This window comes from Lutra lutra, chromosome 2 (genome assembly GCF_902655055.1).
Source record: "Lutra lutra chromosome 2, mLutLut1.2, whole genome shotgun sequence".
Classification (NCBI taxonomy): Eukaryota; Metazoa; Chordata; class Mammalia; order Carnivora; family Mustelidae; genus Lutra; species Lutra lutra.
Window position 1 is genome coordinate 183826289 of NC_062279.1, and position 25314 is coordinate 183851602.

General features: G+C 44.4%; 1 protein-coding gene, 1 long non-coding RNA gene and 1 other non-coding gene across 4 annotated transcripts in view; 2 read left to right on the plus strand and 1 right to left on the minus strand.

Moving 5' to 3' along the window:
• Positions 1 to 9908: 9908 nt before the first annotated feature.
• On the plus strand, positions 9909 to 15322 carry LOC125093721 (uncharacterized). 2 transcript variants are annotated; one of them, XR_007125324.1, is made up of 4 exons: positions 9909 to 10315; positions 11078 to 11126; positions 12008 to 12168; positions 14917 to 15322. It is a non-coding gene; the product is annotated as an uncharacterized LOC125093721 (long non-coding RNA). The 2 variants fall into 2 exon arrangements; XR_007125325.1 differs by having other exon boundaries at positions 14920 to 15322.
• On the plus strand, positions 10572 to 10693 carry LOC125094621 (small nucleolar RNA SNORA26). Its single transcript, XR_007125630.1, has one exon. It is a non-coding gene; the product is annotated as a small nucleolar RNA SNORA26 (small nucleolar RNA).
• Positions 15323 to 16826: 1504 nt separating the features above from the next.
• LOC125094174 (translation initiation factor IF-2-like) overlaps positions 16827 to 25314 on the minus strand; it is a 30598-nt gene continuing 22110 nt past the window's right edge. The window contains exon 4 of the mRNA XM_047719858.1: positions 16827 to 17969. Coding sequence (XP_047575814.1) covers positions 17932 to 17969 — 38 coding nt within the window. The 3' untranslated portion in view covers positions 16827 to 17931. The remainder of the gene's footprint in view (positions 17970 to 25314) is intronic.

The window sequence follows — 25314 nt, forward strand, 5'->3', positions numbered from 1 at the left end:
GCAAAATGGGTGGTTTGGGTTGATAGTTGTGGGCTGAAAAATAAATACACAGCGATATGTTGAATTTTATCTTTGTGCATAGTTGGATATTTTCATGATAAAAGTTAAGAATAAAGGAACTCCAAAATTATCTTCATTTGTTTTGATTTCAAAAATTTCAGTTCAGTTTGTATGCTTAAATACTCCGAGTTAGGATGAAATTGAAAGGCAAATGTTAGAGGTAGGTCTTTAGTTTTGAGCTTTTCAGCAGAAAAAGGCCAGAGGGAGAATTGTGAATACTTCCTTGAATTCGGAGAAATGAAATGGACAAAACAGAAAGGCCCTGGGCTCAAAGTTCCTTGGTCATTTTATAAAAGAAAAACCCTATTGAAAGTCTGTCCTCAAAAGCCTTTTGAAGTTCTAAGAGGATGAAATTATTGTTAACTAAATATATAGCTGATACATCAAGCAATAAATTAATTTCACATCAAAATATATTTGTGTCTAATATCCTGGGCTCGACATTTTATTGTGTAGCACTTCCTATGGGAATCTATTTGCTTCAGAACTGAATTTTACTCTTATAATCTTACTAGAGATATTTACTTGCCTTAAAGATCTGTGACTGTATACACACACACACACACACACACACACATATATAACTTAATATTATATATATGTCATATAATATTGTTATATACATATAACTTCATGCTGAATCTTTGACCAGGGAATTCATCCAAATTACCCCATCTCTCTTATAGGATCCTGCCATCTGCCTTCAGACACTGATTTCAGTATGACCTGGGAGGGTGACCTATCTGCTTCAAAATCAGAATCCCACATTCTTCTCCAGTGTCACCCGGCCTGACCGAGAACCCTCTTGCCACAGGATAATTAGGATTTGAAAAAAACATTGACTAGGAAACATTCTACCTGGACATCAAAAACCTTGGCCACGTAAACGTTTGAGAGATTCTTTTCAGGATATTGATGCTGATTCTTTCCAGGAGATTGGTTGCAGTGCCCTCTCTATGAAGATCCGTGGAGGAATTTCTTTCAGGAATTTGTGTGCTTCTCTTGAGCGTCTGATTGGTTCCTATTTTCTGATCTTTGTGTCAACTGCCAGGCAGCTCAGGGCAGGACTTTTGGCCTTCTTCCAGCAAGTGTATAGAGCCTCCTGGACAATATTTTGTGTACTAGCCCCCATGTTTCAATTTCCTCACTGTTTTCTTAAAACAGTGCATTCTTATAGACTACAGTTAATTCCTCTTTGGACTAAAATGGGGGCATAAACAATAAACAAACAAATTATAAATAAGCAAATACAAAAACAAATACAAAAAGCATTACAAATACATTACGAGATGCTTTTAAGTACTTGGTTAAGAGAGGGGTGCCTGGGTGGCTCAGTGGGTTGGGGCCTCTGCTTTCGGCTCAGGTCATGATCCCAGGGTCCTGGGATCGAGTCCCACATCGGGCTCCCTGCTCAGCGGGGAGCCTGCTTCCTCCTCTCTCTCTGCCTGCCTCTCTGCCTACTTGTGATCTCTGTCTGTCAAATAAATAAAAAAAAATCTTAAAAAAAAAATTTAAAAGTACTTGTTTAAGAGTTTCCCTTTTCACAGGTACTGCTTCCTTCTTCTGTGCGTGGGTGTCTGGCTCCGTCCTGGACATTTATCACCTGTCAGCGAGCTGGGTTTACTACAAAACGTGAGGAAAGGAAAGAGGGCAAGATTCGGAGAGCTTTGGTGCATCATTGAGGGATGATTTTCCAGCTACGTTGGAAAAAAAAAAAAAAAGCAACACGAGGCCTCCGAGATGGTCTGAGATTAATGTGTTTGTGTGCAAGTGGGAAAAAACAAGCCCATGTGCAATGTGTCCCATCCCAAACAGGGAGGAGAAAAGCAGTGTCAGATCGTTGCCTGATCACCCTTTTTATCCAGAGGGCTTGGTGGCTGTTGGGATAGGGCAGGCAATAGATCTTTTTTTTTTTTTAAGATTTTATTTATCTAATTTAGAGAGAGAGCATGAGCAGGGGGAGGGGCAGAAGGAGAGGAAGAGAATCACAAGCAGACTCCCCATTGAACACGAAGTCCAAAGCAGGGCTTGATCTTATGACCCTGAGATCATGATCTGAGCCAAAATCAAGAGTCAGATGCCTAACCGACAGAGCCTCCCAGATGCCCCAGGCAATCGAACGTTTTTATGTTTGAGGTTTTGGCTCTCAGGGAAGCTTTCGGTAGGTTGACCCATCATTTCTGCATCTCTAAAACCAATCTCATTTTACATAGGGGAAATTCCTGGGGCTCAAAACCAAGCTCCTCCACACCTGCCCTCCAAACTTGGCTGGGACCCTCTGCCCAGTTCTGGTAACTGGGTCCATCTTCTAGTGACCTAACTGGTCACTTACAGTACCGCCCATTCTTACCAAGCTCTTCCTAGTCATGTGTTGGGTCTCAGCATGGTGACTCAGGACCCCCTCTCTTCCTCTAGTCCTAGAGTTGGACAGAAAGGGCACCGTGGCAGGAACTCGAACACTGGAAACCAGCTTCTGCCTCTCCCTGGGTTTCAGTACACAGCTGGTGCATCTTCTGGGGCAAGTTATCACCTGTCCCGGGTCTCAGTTTCTACATGTATAAAAAGGGATCATAACATCACATATTTCTCAGCATTCATATGAGGCTTCAAGGAGGCAATATGTGTCTGAAACGTAGAACAGCACCTGGCCCATAATCATAGGCATGCAGTGAAAGCTGGCCATTATTCTGATGAGTCAGCAAGAAGGCACAGTGGTACGAACATGGAATTTTCTCCTTAGCTATGCTGTGCTAGGGATGTTACTGAAGGAGAACAGGGCATACCTTTCCCCCAAGCATCCCAGCCTCACAGCAGATTTATAACGCAGCAACTGGAGCCCAGTTTAGGTTCCAGGCCCAGTAGGGGTTCTACGGTATGTTCGCATGGTTGCATATTTTTGTTCGATGCATAAAAGTACGATGTTCTTGCATTCTTTTTCTTAAGAAGACAACTCTGCACCAGACACAGATCACCCTCATGCAGGCGAGGACTCTTGACGTAGGCATTACTATGATGGCATTTTGTACCTGAGGGAACCAAAGCTCAGAGAGGTTGAGGAGATCACCCACGTATATGGACCTAGTAAGTGGCAGAGCAAGGTCTGAACCCATGTGGTCTGACTTCAGAGGGTAGATTCTCCACTCTTGGTCTACACTATTTCCCTCTAAAGATGACTGAGGAAACCAAAGGAAATACACAGGAGATTGTTTAAGAATTTGAGAGTTTCAGGGGCACCTGGGTGGCTCAGTCGGTTAAGCCTCCAACTCTTGGTTTCGGTTCAGGTCCTGATCTCAGGGTCATGAGATCGAGCCCCACGTCGGGTTCTGCACTCGGTGTGGACTCTGCCTGAGGTTCTCTCTTTCCCTCTCCCTCTGCCCCTCCCCCTCCTAAAAACGGATAAATAAATCTTAAAAAAAAATGGATTTGAGAATTTCAAAAAAAAAAAAAAAGGAAAAGAGGAAGAAGACAACGATGACAAAGATGACGATCATTCAAATCATCTGAGTTCAGGCCTCCCGAAGTCCAGCTGCACCTGCTATCAAGTTCTATTATGTCTCTGGCACCCTCACTACATGGCCACACCAGTGCTGACAGCAGGGAGATTGACAGGTGGATATAGACTTATAGATAGGACTGTACATGTTAAAAAAGATTGATTTAAAACCCTGTCATTTGCTGGGGCACCTGGGTGGCTCAGTCGGTTAAGCCTCTGCCTTCGGCTCAGGTCATGATCTCGGGATCCTGGGATCAAACCCCATGTCTGGCTCTCTGCTCAGCAGAGAGTCTGCTTCTCCCTCTCCTTCTGCCCCTCCCCCTGCTTGTTCTCACTCTCTCTCAAATAAATAAATAAATCTTTACTTATTTATTTATTTATTACTTACTTATTTAAAAAATTAAAAATAACTAAAACACTGTCATTTGCTGAGATGAGCCACCTTTGCTCTAAAAGAAAGAGTATAAATGTTCTGATCTGTCTTTAGAACAGATTACATCCTACCCTGAAGAGGTAGCTCTCTCTCCAAAAACCGCCTTCTTCACCTTGCTGTTTAATGAAATTTCACACTACTCCCTGCTTTTGCAGATGAATTGTTGCATGGAACGTTTTGGCCCCAGGCTATGTTGCCCCCTCTGCGCAGGTAGCTTTTTGTGGCCCTACTCTATAAGGAGCCCACTGGTTTCCAGAGCTGAGCCCATTAAGTCTTTGCAGAAATTGCATTCCCCAGCTCAGCACAACACACTTTGCCACGAATTTTAAAAAGCCTCTCTATAGGTAACTGTCATGCTTGCTTCGGTGAAGGAAAAAAATCGCCAAAACTTAGAAAAGAATGGAATGCAACAGCCAATATACAAAAACATCAGTTCTTAATAGAGCAAATCCTTGATGCTGAGGGCCAACTAAGATGCCATCCAAGGTGTCCGAATGTCTCTGCAGTTACCTCTGATGAGTCCAGGTGACCCTCTTAGTACACCTAACCCCCCTTTCAGTCTGCAGGCCCCTGTACCCAGAAAGGGCAGACTGTCATCACTGTTGCAGGATTATGTCTATTGAGACACAGGGTAGACATGAGAGCACCAAAGGCATCACAAGGGAGATCCTGATGTTTTCTTCTTCTGATCTCAGTGAGTGGTGGCTGGTGCCCAGGCTGTTCCTGGCCCTTAATTCAGTGAGTGTCCCTAACTGTGGGAGGTATGAGCAATCCTTTTTGAAAAGTGTTATCCAGTTGTCCCTTGACCAACACAGGTTTGAACCACCCAGGTCTGCTTATATGTGGATTTTTTTTTTATATAAATATAGTACAGTACTGTGAATCTATTTTCTCTTCCTTACAATTTTCTTGATAGCATTTTTTCTCTAGCTTAATTTAAAGAATATAGTATATTAAACATATAACATATAAAATGTGTTTTTTTAAAGATTTTATTTATTTATTTGACAGAGAGAGATCACAAGTAGACAGAGAGGCAGGCAGAGAGAGAGAGAGAGAGGGAAGCAGGCTCCCTGCCGAGCAGAGAGCCCGATGCGGGACTCGATCCCAGGACCCTGAGATCATGACCCGAGCCGAAGGCAGTGGCTTAACCCACTGAGCCACCAGGCGCCTCGACATATAAAATGTGTTTTAATAGATTGTTAAGGTTATGGGTAAGGTTTCCAGTCAACAGAAGGCTATTAGTAGTTAAGTTTTGGGAGAGTCGAAAGTTATCTGTGGATTTTTGACTATGCTGGGTTCAGTGCCTCCAACCCCCACGTTGTTCAAAGGACAACTCTACTTTGTTCTGATATCATGTTCATATAAGTGTTTACAGAAGGCTGAAGCAGGCTTCTTTTATTTTCTGTAATGAAAGTGATGATTATTTTATTTTCTGATTATAAACGGTACAGGCTCATTGTAAAGAATTTGAAAAATTCTGAAATACTTAAAGGAAAATAATACACAATGTCCCACCACCTTGAGAGAACCACCATCAACAGTAACGATCTTTGCATGAGGACATACAGACTATAATATGTGTGCATATGGATATAGATACAGTATACAGATATTAGATAGTTGTGATTACAAGATACGTGTGGCTTTATCATAGACATTTTCTCTCTCCTCCTCACTCCTCCCCACCACCCTCTGTCCTCCAGATAATCATACTAAGGATATGTTGTGCTTGTAGATGCTGAGTCTTGAGGGATAGATAGGAGTTAAGGAGCAAAGGAAGAGAGGTGATAGGCAGTCCAGACAAGGAAATCAGCACATGCAAAGGCAAGGAAGCAAGAGCTCTTAGTGCAGTGCTTCTTGAAACTTCAGTGTGCATACAAGTGAGGTTGGTTGAAATGCAGGTTACGAATCAGCAGATCAGAGGTGGGGCCCGAGATTCTTTATTTCTAACAAGCTTTCAGTGAGATCCATGCTGTTGGCTCACACTTTGATATAAATTGCTGTGCTAATGCAATATGGTATCTACCAGTCACCTGTGACTATTTAAATTTAAATTAAAGGTAAATAAAAACTAAAAATCAGTTCCTTCATTGTACTAGTCACATGTCAAATACTGACTAGCTAGCTACCTGTGGCCGCCATATTGGACAGCGCCATTATAGAACATTTCCATTATCACAGAGAGTTGTATGGAACAGTGCTGGCCAGAGCATCCGGGGAGCTCCAAATAGTTCCGTATGGCTGGAATCGTAACAGGTGTGTGTGGTCGGGGGAGGCAGAAAGACAATCAGGGAATTGGTCTTGGTCCTGGTGGCAGTGAGGAGCCATTTAAGGACTTCCAGTAGAGATGGCAGCAGTATGGAGGTTGTACTAGGGCGGGAAGACTGGAGGCAGGGAGGCTGAGTGGAGGTTGCTGCCATGGGCCAGAAAGTAGATGATGTGAGCTAGAACTAAAGTAACAGGGAGTGGGTAGGAGAGGGAAGACTCATGGAATGGTCTATGGAATGAACTGACTGACTAGAAGGACATGAGGAAGCAGGATGTTGGGAATGGGAGGAGGACACAGAGAGAGGACATCATTTGGGCTCAGTTGTGGACAGCTGGGCTGAGGAACTGTTATTATTCTTCAAGAGGACACAGAAGAGGAGAGTGGGGTTGGAAGAAGAGAATGAACTGTGCTCGAGACAAGCTGATTTTGTGGTGTGTCTGGTCTTCCAGATGAAGATGTAAGCAGGATTTGTGGGTATTTGGTACTTAAAGCCAGGGAGAGAGGTTTAGGCTGAGGGAGCCCCTTTGAGCGGGAGGGGATCTGGAGTGGGAGAGACCAGGCAGGCTGGGAGTCCTTCATGGGCATCCTAGCTCTGCCACAGTTGTGCAGTCTGGGACAGTCACTCAGACTTTCTTGGCTTCAGTTTATGATCTCTAAACTGATGTTAATGGTATTTTTATGTAAAAGACTGAATTCTGTAACTGGTTCCTAAGTGTTCCTTCAGTGTTACTAACATCAGTCTTGTTATGGGCCTTGCAGAATTGTCTTATGAATTAGGGCCGGCATGTGTTAAGTGACTGATACTCCGGAAATGGCTTCTATTATTGTCATTCCTGGGAAGTTGGTCGCCAAGAGTGTACAGAGTAAAAAGAGAAGAGAGCTGAGAAAGAACGTCCCCGGAACCCACACTTGAAAAGGGAGGACAAAAGAGGAAGAAGGAGGGGCCACCGGTGTAGGAGGAAAAGCAGGGATGAGTGGAGACTCAGAAACTGGAGGGAAGGAGGAATCAAGGAGGGAGCCGTCAGTTATGTCCGATGCCACGGAGAGGCTAGGAGGTCTCACTGTGAGGTCACTGGTGGCCTTGGAGAGCAGTTTCAGGGGTTTGGGGAAGAAGAGAGTCAGACTATCCTGATCTAGAGGCCTGAATAAGGCTGAGGCAATGGAGGCCTACGTCAGCATGGTCTTTCTGAAGGTCTGTTAGGAAGGGGAGGAGAGTGTGGCATCTGGGGACTGGGGCATATTTGATGGAGGGAACGTTTATTCAGGTTGAAAGTGACAGAGTGTGTATATATGGAGAAACTGAGAGCAAGAGAGAAGTGAGAAACAAGACAGGGAGGGAAAAATACCCCCAAATAACAGGTAGCTTGTGAGGCTGAGGGAAGCTGGAAGGAATGGAGGCTGGAGCCCAGGGGCTGGGATTTATTTAATGGTGTTGAAGAGAGATGTACTGGTTTACGGAGGTGGGAGTTCTGGGAAGCCTGAAGGCAGTACCTGCTCATCAGGTCTCCTGTGCTTTTCCACCTGGCTCCCTGGTCCTCTAGGTCGAGCTAAATTCTCTCAGGCTGGACAGATTTCTCTCAAATAATCAGGTCAAATAATCATAAAGAAATGATTCCATTTTCTTTAACCTGAATTAGAAGTATTTTTCACAACAAACACAGATGACCCTGAATTTAACTCCAAAACCAGTTATACGATGAGTTAATTTCACTCCATCATCTCTGTATTAATTTGAATTTTTTTTTTTTAATAGTTGAGAAGACATTTTTCCTCTACCCCAAACAAATGGTTTTTACCATTTCAAATGAACTACAGTTGTGGTTTGCCCAGAGGTGTGAAGTCCTCAGACTGAGGTGGATTTCTCCCAAGTTCAAGTGAAACCTTAATTGTCATTCTTCCATGACCTCATCCAGTGTTTATCACGTGGCTCGGGAGGAAGACATTCTGCACAACCACTCTCACGCCTGCTGGGTCACTGCTGAATTCCTACGTTCATAGGTGGCTGCTGAATTCCTACGTTCATCTCTTTGCTGACAATTCTTCCCAGGCAGTTAACTTGTCCACATTCGTTGCCATAACTGAAGGAAAGGTAATACCTTTTTACTACCCAGAGGGACTATAACTAGAACAGATGCAAAACTAGAGACATGATTAGAAGACTCTGAGATAAGTTAAAGGGACAGCAACATGATATGCCCTCTGCCACTCTAACTCATTTTACATTCATCTTACGAATATCCACAAAGTAGGGAGTGGCTGGCTGCCGGGACTTACTAATAAAATTTATTCTAGGGTCCTGGGATCAAGCCCTGCATCGGACTTCCTGCTCAGTGGGAAGCCTGCTTCTCCCTCTCCAGCTCTCCCTGCTTGTGCTCCCTCTTGCTGTCAATCTCTGTGTGTCAAATAAATAAATAAAATCTTTAAAAAAAATAAAATTTATTCCATTTCTTCTCCTCAGCAAAGGCATCTTAATGACTCCCAAACCACACCCTACCTCAGATCCTATCATTTTCCCTCCTAAAAACTGCCTGAATAGCTTTTCATTGTTCTTTGCATAAAAAACACACTCTACCAGGGTCTCCAGCATTGTCTGGCCCCCGTGCAGCCTCATCTCAGGCCACTCTGCTCCTACATCCTTAAATTCCTTTTATACTTTTTGGTCCTAAAAAGGTCAAGTGCTTTCCTGTTCTTTAGGCCTCCTGACCCCCAACCACACAGAGAAGGCCTATCCTGATCAGACAGTCAAATGGAAATGCTATTGGTTTCCCATCTGGCTCCACACACCTGGGGAGAGGCAGTGTGGTAGTGTTTTGAGGGGCTCTACTTTTTAATAAGACTTTTGGGGTTGAAATCCCAGATCCACCACTTGCTAGCTACTCTGTCACCTCGGAAAGCTACTCTGCGTGTGTTTCCCCATTTAAAATGTGGGCCTGAGAAAAGATACTTCTAAGGCTAAATCAGTTAACAGATGGCAAATTCTTAGGACTGTAATCGGAGTTCTCTTATTTTCGCATATACTCCGATTTTATTCCACTTGTTTGTCAAGTTTGAGACTGTCACCTAGGGAAGGTTTATGGTGCTCCCCAAGCCCGTGCCGTTTATGGTCGACTTACTGAGCTCGGCTGATGAATGCACAATGGTCCTCTCGGATTTAGGAGGGGCCCTGAGTGAACGTGGTCAAAGAGGCTCGGTCCGGCTTCTCTTGGAGCTTACGGTTCATTAGGACGGACTCGGAACACACGCCGGGCTGGTCTAGTCATGGGAAAGGGCCTCTCTGGGTCCTGGCCCAGCCCTAGAGTGACCGTGAACCCGCTCCCTCCTCCAGGAGGGACCCCAAGGAAAGCACGCTGCCCGCGAGAACCAGAACCGCGAGGGGCCAGGGGAGGAGCCAGGACTCCCGATTCCGAGAAAGATGCTCCGCGCAGGCCTAGCTCGTCCTCCAGCCGCGGAAGAGCCCGAAGGACCTGGGCGGGCCCAGGGCCGCGGGCACCAATAGCCGGGCCCGCCCCGCCCCGCCCCGCCCCGCCCCCGGCCGGAGGCTTCCCGGGATAGGCTGCCCGCCGCTCCGCCTCCTGCTAGCCGCGCGGTAGTCCTGGTGGCCGCGAGACCGTGAGGGTCTCTGCGCCGCCCGCGTCTCGCGGAGGTGAGCCGTGAATGTGCGCGGGTGCGGCGGCGAGGGCGCCCGGCCTGCGGGCCCGGCTGGGGCTACGCTCGCCCCGCGTCCCCTCGAGCTTTGCCCGCCCTGAGCTCCGCTGCTCCCGGCGGCCAGAACGCAGGGGTAGAGCAGTCTCCTCCGAGGCCCGGGGGACGGGCGGCCCAGTTCGTCCCGGGGCCGCGCGAGGCACAGGCGCCGCGCGGAGCCGCCCGCAGGCTTCCCCGCGCCCGGAGCCGCCGCTCTAACAACCTCGCGCTTTGCTCTCCCAGGGCGCCTCTGCGGCCACCTCGTAGCGGGTTCGGGGCCGGCCCGCCTGCGCCTGCGGGAGCCCGGCCCGACCCGGGGACCAGAGAGTTTGTCACCGACGTGTGCGGGGCTGCGTGGGCTGAGCTCTACGCGCAGGTAGGTCCGCGTCCTGGAGAGAAATGCGAGGACCCAGGCTCGGAGCACGCGGCCGGTGGCGACCGGGGCACCCACGTGTTCTGTTCAGTGGACTTCGGATTGGGGGAATGCGCGTTCCCGGGCTCCCCCGGCACAGCAGCTGCTTCTGGTGGGTTTTCGGACTCTTCAAGAAAGCGCTGAGTGAGATCCAGGGGATAGATGAGAGGAGTGCAGGCATCGTAGAGAACCCAGTAGAAAACCCAACCGGCCCTTTCCTGTGCCCTTTTAAGGCTGACGCAGTGCCTTAAGAGGCTAACACAGAAGGGTAAAGTAAGTCTCCATAAAACCCAGGGAAGAGATCGTAGAACTCCTCTTTGGATCCTGTCTGGAGTCACAGCTGAACCAGAGGGAAATTTTCTTTTGGTTCAAGCACCTTGGTGACTTTAAGATTTTATTAATCTTAGAGCACGTGCACGCGATGGCGAGCACAGGTCAGCAGCATGGCGCCGGCGGGGCAGAGGAAGACACCTTGCTGAGCAGGGAGCCCAACTCAGGGCTCCATCCCAGGCCCCGGGGATCATGACCTGAGCCCAAGGCAAATGCTTGAGCTACCCAAGAGCTCCTTCGTGATATTTTTATTCAGTTCCTAGCACAGTGATGAATTTGAATCTAACCGTAGTTTGAGGATACCTCCAGAGATGCTTATCTTTGAAGGTAGGGGAAAAAGTCTACACAAGGTGTTTTCTGTTTGAAAGGTCATTTGGAATTTTTTCTTCTTTATAGGTTGAAGACTACAGGCACAAGCGGTGGAAGCTGGAATTTTCCAATGCTGGTATTTTTATTGACTTATACCAATTCTGCAGTTTACGGTACACACACGCCTCTAATGAGGTCAGATATTCCTCCTCACTTGGAGCAGCCACATGTCCAGCATAGCCTTCACAGGTGTTAGCAACAGGACAGTGCCGGTGGTGATCGGGCAGCATAGCAGGTGTTTTTTTATTTCCAACTGTCCTTTAGTTGTGAGGTCGGAACTGTTCTCTCATTTTACAGATGAAGCAACAGACAGGTTAGGTACTACACACCATGTGTGTAGCCCTGAACAAGGGTCCTAATATAATTTTCTGGCCATGTGACCACCTGGAAAGTCACTTCTCTCTCTTGGCATTTAACGTTCTAGTGGTACCATAGTAATACTGAAACAGCTGAGGCCGGTTTGGTCAGGGGAGACCACAGTTAGAGCTGTTACGAATATAAGGTGGTCTTAGTATTTAATTACATCAAACCTATGGAAGTTACCCAGAATTTGGCAGAAAGGGGGCATCTGTCTGCATGTTAGGTGTTTTTGATGAATGAGCATAAGGAGCTATGAGGGGATTTAAACAATACAGTGGTGCTAGATTGTTAGAATCTCAAAATCTTGAAGGTGCTGGGGATGTTTTCCTGTGGGAAGAAATGAGACAGTGTAGCCAGATGAACAGAGCCTAGTATGTGTTAGTTGTTTGCCCTGACCAGTTAGTAGTTAGTAGTTAGTTGACCAGCCCTGAATGTCTGCAAATACCTCATTTTCCTGAAGTTTTCAATAAAGATATTTAATATTCACCTTGGAGTCACTCTTAATGCTTATTTCATAACATTGTGCCAGCCTTTTCTTCTAAACTTCATTTACACTTGCATATGACAGTAAAATCCAGCCTCAGGATTATTTTTCAGGTCATCTATTGAACAACTATGTGAGAAGGCCATAATTGCTCAAGGGGAGGAGAGTAGGGAAGGGAGAGAGGAACCGCATGTATGTGCGCTGTAAATAAAGGACGTGAGCTCAGGGCTGGCCAAGGGGGACTGGGATTGGGATCTGGAGATGCTGTGGTTCTGTATTTGGGTGAAGAACGTTTCAGGCAGAGTGAAAACAAAAGGCCCCAAGAGAGAAGTGTGTAAAGGTTTTGGGGGGAAGCAAAGCGAAAGTGCAGAGAAATGACTGCTTGTATGCAGGCTAAGATGATATTTCATAACCTACTGGCCTCCCAGGTCTCTGAGTGCTGTAATGTTTACCTAGAAATGTTCCCTTGCACCCATACTCTTTTCTGCTCTTAACCAACTTCTTTGTGGCCACCGTCATCTCTCCCCTCACCACCCCCCCCATTAGTGCTCTTGTAGAAATCTCTAGGATCCTATAACAGCCTTGTCATACTTAAGTCTAGTCAGTGGTTACCTGACTGCCCTGCCCCTACTTTACTGAAATCCATCTTGGTTTCTTTGTTTTTATTTATTTATTTTTTTTCAAGATTTTATTTATTTAACAGAGTGGGGGAAGCAGGCTCCTCGCTGAGCAGAAGGCCCGTTGTGGGGCTAGATCCCAGGACCCTAAGATGACCTGAGCAGAAGGCAGAGGCTTAACCCACTGAGCCACCCGGGTGCCCCCCCATCTTGATTTCTCTCATATTCCCAGGGGCTAATCAAGCTCCTGTCATAATGATTCTGGTATATTTGAGCCCTAAGCCCATCACGAGTATACTACAAGGAGCAGTATCATTTATAATTAAGCCTAATATCAATAATATTGGTTGAATTATATATGGCACTCAAGTGAGTGGCTTACAGCCAGTAAGAACACTAGAAGGGGCACAACACTAAACATAGGTTTAGTCTCTTGCTAATCCTCATAGTTTAAAGTTGAGTCTATGCATAGTAACTACCTGGTAAAGTAATAAGTGCTCAGTAAATGTCATTTATTGGTAGAACTATAGTATCATTTCTATATTGTATGGTCCTTATAATAAAATGACAGTGTTGGTGTTTAGTATTTCTATACCAAAATGCTGGCTTTATTTCCATACAGTAACTAGAGCACGTATCATGGGCCAAGTACTGCTGTAGGTTTTGTGACCACATCAGTGAATAAAACAGACAAAAGTCCATGAATACTGTGGAACTGATCCGCTGATGGAGTCCTCCATTATAAAGACCTGTGAGGCTTCCTTGCTCAGTGTAGGAACTGGTCAGCAAGGTGGAGGATGGTGGTGGAGGGGTGTCGGGGTGCCGGGTGGTTGGGAGAACAAAAGGCCTGTATGAGGTGACTTCAAGTGCTAAGTGGGAAAAGGGAAAGAAGAATGGAGAGTCCTAAAGCCTCTGTTGGGGCCGCAGCCCTAAGTTCTAGTAAAACAGGACATCAACAGTGGTTCAGGGATAAGGGGCCAAGGGAACCACTGTTTGCTAGCCACTGTCTCAGGGTGTGAATAGCAAACACGCTTGCCAAGAATAACCACTGGTGTCACCAACCACTGCCACTGCCCCTAGAAGAGTCACCTGGGCCAGGTGAACAGGTGGAGACCCTGGGTTGGCCATTGGTCCTCCCCCCACCCTCCTCTCCCACTACCAAACCTCAACCAGTACAGCCCAGTTTACACTTTGGTTTTCCAGTTTTTTGTTGCCTTTTTTTTTTTTTTTTTAATCTTCTGTATTTGTCAGAGAGCTAGCAGAAGCAGGGGGAGTGGCAGGCAGAGGGAAAAGCAGACTCCCCCACTGAGAAAGGGGCCTGATGTGGGACTGGATCCCAGGAAGCTGGGATCATGACCCGAGCGGAAGGCAACCACTTAACCAGCTGAGCCACCCAGGTGCCCCCCAGTAGAAAGGGTTTTGGTGCTAAAAAGTTTAAAGTCCATTAGACTAAACAATAGCAGGTGGAAGATGGAAGCAGTCTTAAGCCAGATAAGGGGGAAAAAGAAAAAAAGGACACTACCTTTTTTTTTTTTTTTCTCCTAAGGGGCCTCAGAGTTCAGAATTTAGAACTATAGATATTAGAACTGTGCTGCCCAATATGCCCAAGTCACACGTCACATGGGTCTATTTAAGTTAAAACTGAATAGGGGTGCCTGGGTGGCCCAGTGGGTAAAGCCTCTGCCTTCAGCTCAGGTCATGGTCTCAGGGTCCTGGGATCGAGCCCCACATGGGGCTCTCTGCTCAGCAGGGAGCCTGCTTCCTCCTCTCTCTCTGCCTGCCTCTCTGCCTACTTGTGATTTCTCTGTGTCAAATAAATAAAGTATATTAAAACTGAGTAAAATGAAAAAATTCAGCTCCTTGGTTGCATCAGCCATGCTTCAAATGCTCAGTGGTCTCCTGTGGCTAGAAGCTACTGTACCAGACAACAGATACAGGACATCTCCATTATTATAGAATGTTTTGGGGGCGCCTGGGTGGCTCAGTTGGTTAAGCGACTGCCTCCAGTTCAGTCATGATCCTGGAGTCCCAGGATCGAGTCCCGAATCGGGCTTCCAGCCCCACAGGGAGTCTGCTTCTCCCTCTGACCTTCTCGCTCATGCTCTCTCTCACTGTCTCTCTCTCAAATAAATAAATTATTAAAAAAAAAAAAAAAAGAAAAAAGAAAGTTTCGTTGGCAATACTGTTGCCGAGGTTTTGCAGAAGAGAAAAACCTATGGCATAGTAGACCAGAATAATGACTTTCAAATATAATCGGGTCCTAATTTCAAACCTGTGTTAGCTTATTTGGAAAAGGGTCTTCCCAGGTGTGATTAGGTCAAGGTTCCTGAGATGGGAAGATTATCCTGGATAATCTCTGAGCCGGAAATCTAATCACAGTGCCTTTATTTAATTAATCTTTTCAGCAGACCCAGGTGAAGCCCAACTGCAGGGCTCTAACTCAAAACTGAGAGCGAGACCTGAGCTGAGATTGAGAGTCAGATGCTTAACCGACTGAGTCACCCGGGCGCCCCACAAGTGCCTTTATGAGAAGGAGGCAGAAGGAGAGTCTGTGCTCAAGGGAGGAGGCCATGAGAAGACACCAGAAAGATCTGATTTTGGCCTTGAAGATTATGGAACAATACAGCTGCAGGCTAGGGGTAGGTGGCAGCCACCAGAAGTTCTGGAAGACTCCAGAAATACACTCTCCCCCACCCCCCAGCCCCACCTTGAGAGTGTGCATTTAATTTGACCCCGGGAATCTGATTTCTGACCTCCAAAATTGTGAGAGAACAAATTTCTGTTGTTTTAAGCCACCACGTTTGTACTAATTTGTTATAGAGCCTAGCAGCCTCTGGTAACTAATACAAATGGAAAGCTTAAGATCGCAAATATAGCTGGAGCTGGAACTCCACCACGCTGCCTCCTACAGGATTTTTATTAGTACCTTATGGATATGCAAGCGGGGGTAGATCTTACCTATTCATTAGTCAATTTTTTAAAAAAATTTCAGAGGTATGGCAATGAAGTTAAACTTCATTTAGATTTAAATCACGAGACACGAGCATGTGGCTAAAATACCAAGGATTAGCAAATACCCCATAAAACAACACAGATGATCAAAACTAATATAAAAAAATCATTTAGGGTTTATTAGGATGTCAATTTATGGTTTACTTATGTATACTTCCAGTAAATTTCATTTACACAGTACAAAGCGCCTCCAAAGATCAAGTTGTAAAAATTTAGTAATGAAAACAAATTAATACAATATGAAAACCATTATTCTAATTGTAACTTTTGCCTTATGGGCTATACAACTTTGGCCAGCAGGATCCCAGAGGTAATACAGTCCATTAAAAATGAGACATTTTTTCCATAACAACCTCAATTAGTTTTGGCTTATGTTCCACAAAATGCAGACTTGGATTTTTGGGGGTCTTTTTAAAACAACAAAAAACCTGAATAGTATAACTAATAAAACTAGTCTTTTCAGAGACACCAGCACAGGGCTCTGACTTCAGTCCTACACAGTAATTTCCGGTGTGTGTAAGTTGAAACATACCAATACTGAATGATGACAGTATCCTACCACAGACTGGGAAGGAAACGGGCACAAACATAGGTTTCTGAATGAGAAGTTCATCCTGATTGAACTCAAAATCTCTTCTTATGGGAAGGAACAGCACATGATCAACTAGCTCCTTAAGATGCCAATGTGCATGGACAACAATATCTGAAATTGTTTTCTAGGTTTACCAAAATGTATATGAAATCATGTTTCACCTATTACTTCTGTATCTCAAGTCTGATGTCTATTAGCAATGCTTTTTTTGTTCGTGTTTCAGCAAAACTGCCAAGTGACTTGACCATAATGTACTTAAAGCTATTGGTGGCCAAGGTAGTGCCTTCCCTTCTATGAATGCTTATTAGAGCTCATGCATAGGATAGGACCACCACACTCAGTAAGTTGTTGTTAATGTGAAAACTTGTTAATGTGTTGCTAATGGCAGTGATGCCTTCCAAAACTCTCTCAAAGCATGGCATCTCATTCTCCTGGTGAAGGAAGTTAGCAACAAAATGGAGCTCTATTTGTCTACCTTTTGTACCACATTCCAGACCCAAAGAATTTATATATAAAAATCTACTTAAAATTGAGATTTAGGAGGTGGCTGGCTGGATCATCAGCTAAAGGCTCCTTCTGCTCAGGGCATGATCTTGGGATCGAGTTGGACAGCTGGCTCCCTGCTCAGTGAGGGGGTGGGGAGGGTGGGCTACTTCTCCCTCCTCCCTCTCTCCCCTACTTATGTGCTTTCTCTCAAATAATTCTGTTTTCTTTCTTGATGACAGATTTGAATACCTATTTCCATGTCTGAGCTCAATTTCCCACTACGAAAAGTCTCATTATTACAAGTCTGAATATCTGCCTAAAGATGGCCATTCTTATCTTTCTTGAAATATCTCCATACAGAGTAACAATGATCTCTAGCATCCTGTTGAAAGTGTAACTGCTCAGCCTGTAGGTAACCTACTGATTATTCAAATGCGCTCACCCTGAAGAAACAAGGTAGAAATTTTAAGTCCCGTGGTGAGTTTGCTGGGTTCCTAATAAACCTTGAGCCCCACGCTCTCTGCTTTATCACACTCAACACTACAGGCTTGACTCTGCTCAACTCATATACCTACGAAGCCAAGGGAACATGTAGAAGCTCAGCTCATTTTAGATTCAGACAGAAGTTTCGCCAAGACCAGTGAAACTAAACTGTAGGATTGTGCCTTGAATATATACCCAAGTGGCAGGTTCACGTGCAGCTCTGGTTTTGTTTGGCTTCCGCAGGATCATCAACCACAATGGAATGAGATACAATCCTCCTAGCAACTTTCCTCACATGCAGGTTTTCTTTCAGCATGAGTCTGTTTCTTTGTCTAAATTTCACGTTTCGGCCATTTTTCTTACAGTTAATTGACTATGTAAATAAACCAAATTTCTGACCCTCTCATTGTTTTCACGTGTTCTGTGGGCAATGGGACAGCCCTTCCCACATCGTCACAGATATCACCTCTGCCTTCTTTCAACATTTTGTGCCAGTCAAAAACTCCCGCTCTTGACATTACTTCTTCACCATAAACTACTATTAACATCTCAAGTGTCTCACTTGCAGACTTATTTAACTTTACACAAAGCTTAATAGGAACTCATTGCTCTAAATAATGGTCACACATTTTTACGGTGGAAAAAAAGAATAATTCTACTCACATCTACGCAAAGTTAGCGGACAACCTTGAAAGCACGGTTGTGGGCAGCTAAACGTGTTCTATCTGGGCAACAATCACTCCTCTGATTTCAAGAGAAATGAATTTCATTTCACAGTGAAAAATTAGTCCAAATTAAAACACAAGAGTGCAAATGATCTTTGGAGGAGATGCTGTAGATTTCAGCATCACACCATCTCAGCTTCAGCACCTTCTATTTTCCCATCTACAGAAGGGGAGAAAATAAATTGGCATTTTCTTACTTGTCAAATGGCTAAGAAAATGATATTTGAAATACATGAACTATATGCAAGGAGCATTTAGCCTCCCCACCCCACCCCCCCAAAAAACCCCCTAAGATAAAATCCATCCTAATAACAGTATGGAAGCTGCCATCCATCTTGCCTGTATGTTTAGAAAGAGCTAGTTTTATATTTTTCCTAATGATATTGATTGATAGAAAGGCCAAATGCAAGATACCAAAATAGTTCATATCCAAATACCTAACAAGAGGATGGATGCTGTTGTCTCCAGCCTATATAACACAATGTATGCACTTGGGTATCTGGGAGTTCCGGACACATACTCCCTAGTGTATTCAGAGTTTAAAACAAACACACATACATTGAAAAATAGCATCTAGTAAGCGCTGAACATGAATTCTTTTCATTTAGTTTTCAAATCAAAATTTGAAAAGGGTTTCACAAATTATGTTTGTACAACCCAGATTCTGGAATTAAAGTTAAGACAAGGTTTTCCAATGACTAGTTGCAACTTTAGAGTGTATTTATCGATGAGTTTTGCTTCTTGTGTGTGTGGTGAAGTATATATACCATAAACGATTTCTGTAAAAGATTTTATTATTTTGAGAGTAAGAGAGAGCACATAAGCAGGGGGAGCAGCAGGCTGAGGGAGAAGGAGAAGCAGGCTTCTTGCTGAGCAGGAATCCTAATACGGGTTAGATCCCAAGACCATGGGAACATGACCTGTGCTAAAGGTTGCTTAACTGACTGAGCCACACAGGTGCTCCCATAAACAATTTTTAAGTGTGTAATTCAGAGGCATTACTTACATTCACAATGTTATGCAACCATCACTTTTCCAGAACTTTTCCATCATCCCTAACAGAAATTCTGTACCTGTTAAACAGTTAACTCCCCATGCTCTCCTCTCCCTAGATCCTGGTAACACCTATTACTTTTTGTCTCTATCAATCTGACTACACTAAGTACCTCATAGAAGTGGAATCATACAGTATCTGTCTTTGATTCTGGCTTATTTCATTTACCATGTTTTCCAGGTTCTCCTATGTTGCACCAGGTATTACCCCTTTTCTAAGGGTGACGAGTACTCCATTGCATGTATATACCACATTTTGTTATCCCTCATCTCTACATGTATTTGGGCTGCTTCCACCGTTTGGCTATTGGGAATAATGTTACTATGAACATGGGTATACAAGTAACTTTGCGTCCCTGCTTTCAATGTTCTGGGGTTTACGCTGAGAGTGGAATTGCTGGATCAGATGCTAACTCTGTGTATAACTTTTTTTTTTTTAATTTAATTTTTTTTTCTTAATTTGACAGACAGAAATCACAAGAAGGCAGAGAGGCAGGCAGAGAGAAAGGGGGAAGCAGGCTCCCCATTGAGCAGAGAGCCTGATGCGTGGCTCCATCTCAGGACCCTGAGACCATGACCTGAGCTGAAGGCAAAGGCTTTAACCCACTGAGCCACCCAGGCGCCTCTGTGTATAACTTTTTGAGAACCCATCACACTTTCCCACAGCAGCTAAACCGTTTTTTTTTTTAATATTTTATTTATTTATTTGACAGAGAGAGATCACAATAGACAGAGAGGCAGGCAGAGAGAGAGAGAGGGAAGCAGGCTCCCTGCTGAGCAGAGAGCCCGATGCGGGACTCGATCCCAGGACCCTGAGATCATGACCGGAGCCGAAGGCAGTGGCTTAACCCACTGAGCCACCCAGGCGCCCGGCAGCTAAACCGTTTTATGTGCCCACCAGCAGTGCACAAGGGTTCCAAGCTCTCCATCCATTTCCTCGCCAACACTTGTCATTTTCTACGTGAAAATTCAGAAGTCTACAAGTGTCTTCATGCTTTGGGATTCTCCTTTGCCTCCCCCGACCCCTACTTTTCTGGCAGTGCTTTTCCTTCACTGAAACACAGAGTCAGGTTCAAGACGTTTACTATTAGGTACTTGAAGGTGATTTTGTGGTTTTTGACAAGTGCAAGAATTCAGTACATACTGCCATGCTCCCTTACTGCAGAAATCTGCATTACCTTTTTAGGAGGTGAGTAGGGCTGCTTTTAAGGGTCTTATAACGAAGACATTTTAAGGGCATTATAAACGAAGTTCAAAATCTAAGTGTGGCTGCACTCGAACTCTCCGTAAATTAGCCCGTGTTAAAAAAAAAAAAAAGGTGGGGGCTGGACTAAGTAGGGCAGTTAATCCCCTACAAGCATGGTATACTGGACGTACTGCATGCACTAAAAAGTGTGTTTGCAATAGAACCACAAGTTCACTATTTTTAACCCAAATGTCCCCTTCAAGGTTGCATACAACACAAGTAGGGTGAGCGTCAGAACCCAGCGGGGCCTCATCGGGTCGCGGCCCCCTACCCCGGGGTCCTTCTGCCAAGTGACTGCAGAGCCGCTCTGCCGGCCGGCAGAGAGAAGGCGGGTGAAGGCGGGGTCTAGCCCGAGAACCCAAAGCCCGGGTCGCACCTCGCCTCCGGCACAACCGCTCCAAGGCAGACCGCACCCGTCCGGCGCCTCCAGCTGTCGGAGGAACCCAACCGCCTAACCAAGTACCGGCGAAGACCCGCACCCTCGCGAGACTGCGGAGAGGCTCCCACAAACCGCGAGAACACAGCCCTGAGCGCATTCAATTGCATCTTTTCTGGCCCCAACTCCACCCCCTTGGCCTGGATCCCCGCCCCCTTCAGTGGCCCCGCCTCTGAGCCGAGCGGGTAGGGAGGAGGGGCTGGGTTCCGGTTGCTGGAACTCCCGCCCCTGAAGAGCCCTCACCTGTTTCTTACCTGTGGCCCGGTAGGAACAGATCGCGCTCAGGTTCTGACATGTACTGTCGTATTCCTAACCGTAGCCATTTACTCTGTGTTCCACGGGACCCAGCCTTAGGCAGGGAGGTGGATTTACGTGTGCTTGAAAGAAGGCAGGGTTGCTTGGACCTTGCCAAATTAAGATGTTTCCCTTAAAACTTCCTAATCTGAATACCTTGTATCTGGCTCTGCATAGTATGCAATGAGCAGTGACTTTGTTGTCCGTTTGATTTGGAACAGATCATTAAGTCATCAAAATAGCCCCAGTGAAGTAGCTACTGTTACTTCCATTTTTCAAGTGAGGTAGGGAGGTGCAGAGGGATTTAGTGACTTGCAGTTCTGTTTCTTCTCTAAATATCAGCTATCCTCTGTCCCTGTCAGCCCTACTGCCCTACTTTAATTCAGGCCCTCATAATCGCTTGCCTGGATTACTTCTACGAACACTTCCTTAGTTCCTCTCCTTGCTATCCTCCACAAAGCCAGGGATTAATCTTTCTAATGCACATCTAATCCTGTCTCTCAAATCATTCTCAAGTCTCTCAAATGGCAAATCCTCTGTGGCCCCATATTGCTCATAGCTTCTGGCAAAAGCTGCTTTTTATTGAAATATTACATATGTATAGATAAGTACACAAATTATAAATGAAATTTCACAAATGGATCACATCAGCAACCAGGTCAAGAAACAGAACATGGTTAACCAGCATCCCAAAAGTGTTTCCCTCCAATCACTAACCACTTCCCTCCCACCCCAGGGTTACCCACTATCCTTAGAATTCTAAGTCGTGAGTAGACTAGCTGCTTTGTGTTTGTTGTACATGATGAACGGGACCATTACAGCACACACTCTTTATGTCTAGTTTCTTTAACTCACTGTTACGTTCATTAGGTTCATCCATATGTCAACTTCACTTACAGCCCGTTCATGAGAATTGCTGTATTGCTGTATTGCATTCCACCGTATGAATATACCACATTTTATTTATCAAGTCAATTGTTGATAACACTGAAATAGGTGTATATCTTGGACCTACTAAAAATATTGTGATGAACACTGTAATAGAGATCTTTCAATGAACATGATGAATCATGAATGCATTTCTCTTGGATATTTGTCTAGAAATGGAATTGTTGGGTCATAGGTTATGCCATGTTCAAATTTGGATATTTTAATACAGTTTTCCAAAGTGTGCCAGTTAGACTCCTATCAGCAAAGTAAGACAGTTCTGGTTGTTCCATATTTTATCAATACTTGGGATTTTCCATCTGTTTTCATTTGGCTATTTTGGTAGGAGATGATTGTGTCTTATGTGATTTTAATTTGCTTCTCCCTTGATAGTTAATGAAGTTGAGCACTTTTTCACATTTATTAGTTGTTTAGAAATAACTTTATTTAGTGTCTGTTGAAATTTTGCTCATGTTTGTGAGCTGTTCTTTTCAACTGTATTTTTCCTAATATTTGATTATAATAATTTACAAATATTTAGCAAAGTTTTTTTTTTTTACATTTTATTTATTTATTTCAGAGAGAGAGAGTGTGTGTGAGCGCAGGGAGGGGAGAAGGGGAGGGAGGGGGGAAAGAATCTGAAGCAGACTCCACACTGAATGCGGAGTCCGACATGGGGCTGGACCTGGGGCTCCTTTTGGGCCTCAATCTGGGCTCCATCCAGGGCTCAATCCCACAACTGAGCCCCAAAACCGTGAGATCACAAGCTGAGCTGAAACCAAGAGTTGGGTGCTTTAAATGACTGAGCCACCCAGGTGCCCCAAATACTTAGCAAAATTTAAAGAATTTTATAGTAAACACACATAAACTTACCATATAGATTCTATGAATAACATTTTATAAAACTTGCTTTGTTACATTTCTATCCTTTTATCCACCTTAATATTGTTGCATTTCACATTACAGATAGCAACACATGTCCTATAAGTAATTTAGTCTGCATATCACTAACTAAAATTCAATGTCTAAGGTTTCTTCTGATGTACAACTTCAACGAAATTAAATCCACAAATCTTCATTGTACATCTGCTGAGTTTTGAGCACATGAGTCTTGAGTTCCATGCCTCCTCCCAGTCAATCTTCATTTCCACTTTTCTGGGGGCTTCCCCTATTCTAATTTGTTCTCCACTGTCCAGCTTTATGTGTTTCAAAATTTTGTATTCCTGGAATTATACAGTGTATACTATATTCCTGATTCCATGCTTTTGCATGTGTCAGCAATCCACTTCTTTTAATTGATGAGTCATATTCCCCTGGACAGATATGCTCTGTCTGTTTATGCATTATAAGAGGATTTTTTCAATATGCATCCTGTGTCAGGTCTATATGTGGCAAATATCTTCTCCCATTTTGGGTTTCTTTTCATTCTTTTAATGAATGAAGTCTTCTGAGGAAAAAAAAATCTTAATTTTTAATATTCCAATGTGTCAATTTTTATGGTGAGTGTTTCTGATTTAAGAAGTCTGTGTTTACGGTTGGTGGGAATGCAAGTTGGTGCAGCCACTTTGGGGAACAGTGTGGAGATTCCTTAAGAAATTAAAAATAGAGGGGCACCTGGGTGGCTCAGTGGGTTAAGCCTCTGCCTTCAGCTCAGTTCATGATCTCAGGGTCCTGGGATCGAGCCCCACGTCGGGCTATCTGCTCAGTGGGGAACCTACTTCTCCCTCTCGCTCTGTGCCTGCCTCTCTGCCTAATTGTGATCTCTCTCTCTGTCAAATAAATAAATAAAATCTTAAAAAAAAAGAAATTAAAAATAGAGCTTCCCTATGACCCTGCAATTGCACTACTGGGTATTTACCCCAAAGATACAGATGTAGTGAAAAGAAGGGCCATCTGTACCCCAATGTTCATAGCAACGATGGCCACAGTCGCCAAACTGTGGAAAGAACCAAGATGCCCTTCAATGGATGAATGGATAAGGAAGATGTGGTCCATATACACTATGGAGTATCATGCCTCCATCAGAAAGGATGAATACCCAACTTTTGTAGCAACATGGATGGGACTGGAAGAGATTATGCTGAGTGAAATAAGTCAAGCAGAGAGAGTCAATTATCATATGGTTTCACTTATTTGTGGAGCATAACAAATAGCATGGAGGACATGGGGAGATGGAGAGGAGAAGGGAGTTGAGGGAAATTGGAAGGGGAGATAAACCATGAGAGACTATGGACTCTGAAAAACAACCTGAGGGTCTTGAAGGGGCGGGGGGTGGGAGGTTGGGGGAACCAGGTGGTGGGTATTAGGGAGGGCACGGATTGCATGGAGCACTGGGTGTGGTGCAAAAACAATGAATTCTGTTACGCTGAAAAGAAATTTAAAAAAAATTTAAAAAAAAAGTCTGTGTTTACTCCAGGTTATTAAGATTTCTCTTCAGTATTCCTCTAAAAATATGACTATTGTAATTTGCTCCATTTAGAACAGTAATCCATTTGGAATCAATTGTTGTAGATGGTGGGATATAGAAGTGGACCCAGATGCCTTTTTTCCCATGTGGATATCCAATGAATCCAACGTGTTCATTTAAAAGCTCATTCCGCCCATTTGCAGTTGTTGTAAATCAAGTGGCCATATATGTGTAGACTAGTTCCGACCTCTGTTTTGTTTGATAGATTGGTTTTGTCTATCTTTGCATCAATCAGTTTCCATTACTATTTGTTTTATAGTAACCCTTGAGAGTGCATCCCTGAACTGAATATTTAATTTTGTTCACTTTGAATCAAAATAGCCAGGTAGCTAGGGCTCACCAAATTAGCACAGAAGATTTCCATCCTCACAGGAAGTTCTTCTGACAGCACTGCCCGAGAAGGCATCTAGAGCCCTATACCAGGTACTTCAAATCACAGCCAGGGGCCAGCTTCTCTTGATTGCTGGGCTGTTCTTCAAAAATATCTGGGTAAACATCTCATTTTAGAAATTCAGAACACACCTTCCTACATGTAGGTAAGACACCCAGTTCTTTTGACCTTGCAGGGTGAGCCATGAAAATATTATTGCAGGTATGGGAGAGCTTACTGCTTTGAGAGACATTTACTATGATCAGACACCATAAAATACGTAGCCCCAAATCATAGGAAAAGATTCCTCCTGTAGACCATTACATGGAGTTAATTATCCGTTCTGGTCCAAGTTCACCCCGAATTCTCTCTGGGAGGCCTTTTCCGGGCTATCTCTAGCTGTGTTCGAGAGAGTTTGCCCTCTGACCACAGGTAGATCTGTCTCCTGTGTGTGAGGAATTTTTCAAACCATTTTATCGTGTTTATTTCACCAGACACTGAAGTCCTGTGCCATAAAAAGATACATATGATAATGGTACATATTTTTGAGCACCTACTCTGCAAGGCGCCCCAAGCTGGGCCCTGCAAAGACCCTAGGACAGATGATAGATAATACTTACCATTGAGCATCTCCTGTAGCCCACACACTTGTACTTGTTATTTTTTGTTTTTTTTAAGATTTTATTTATTTATTTGACAGACAGAGATCACA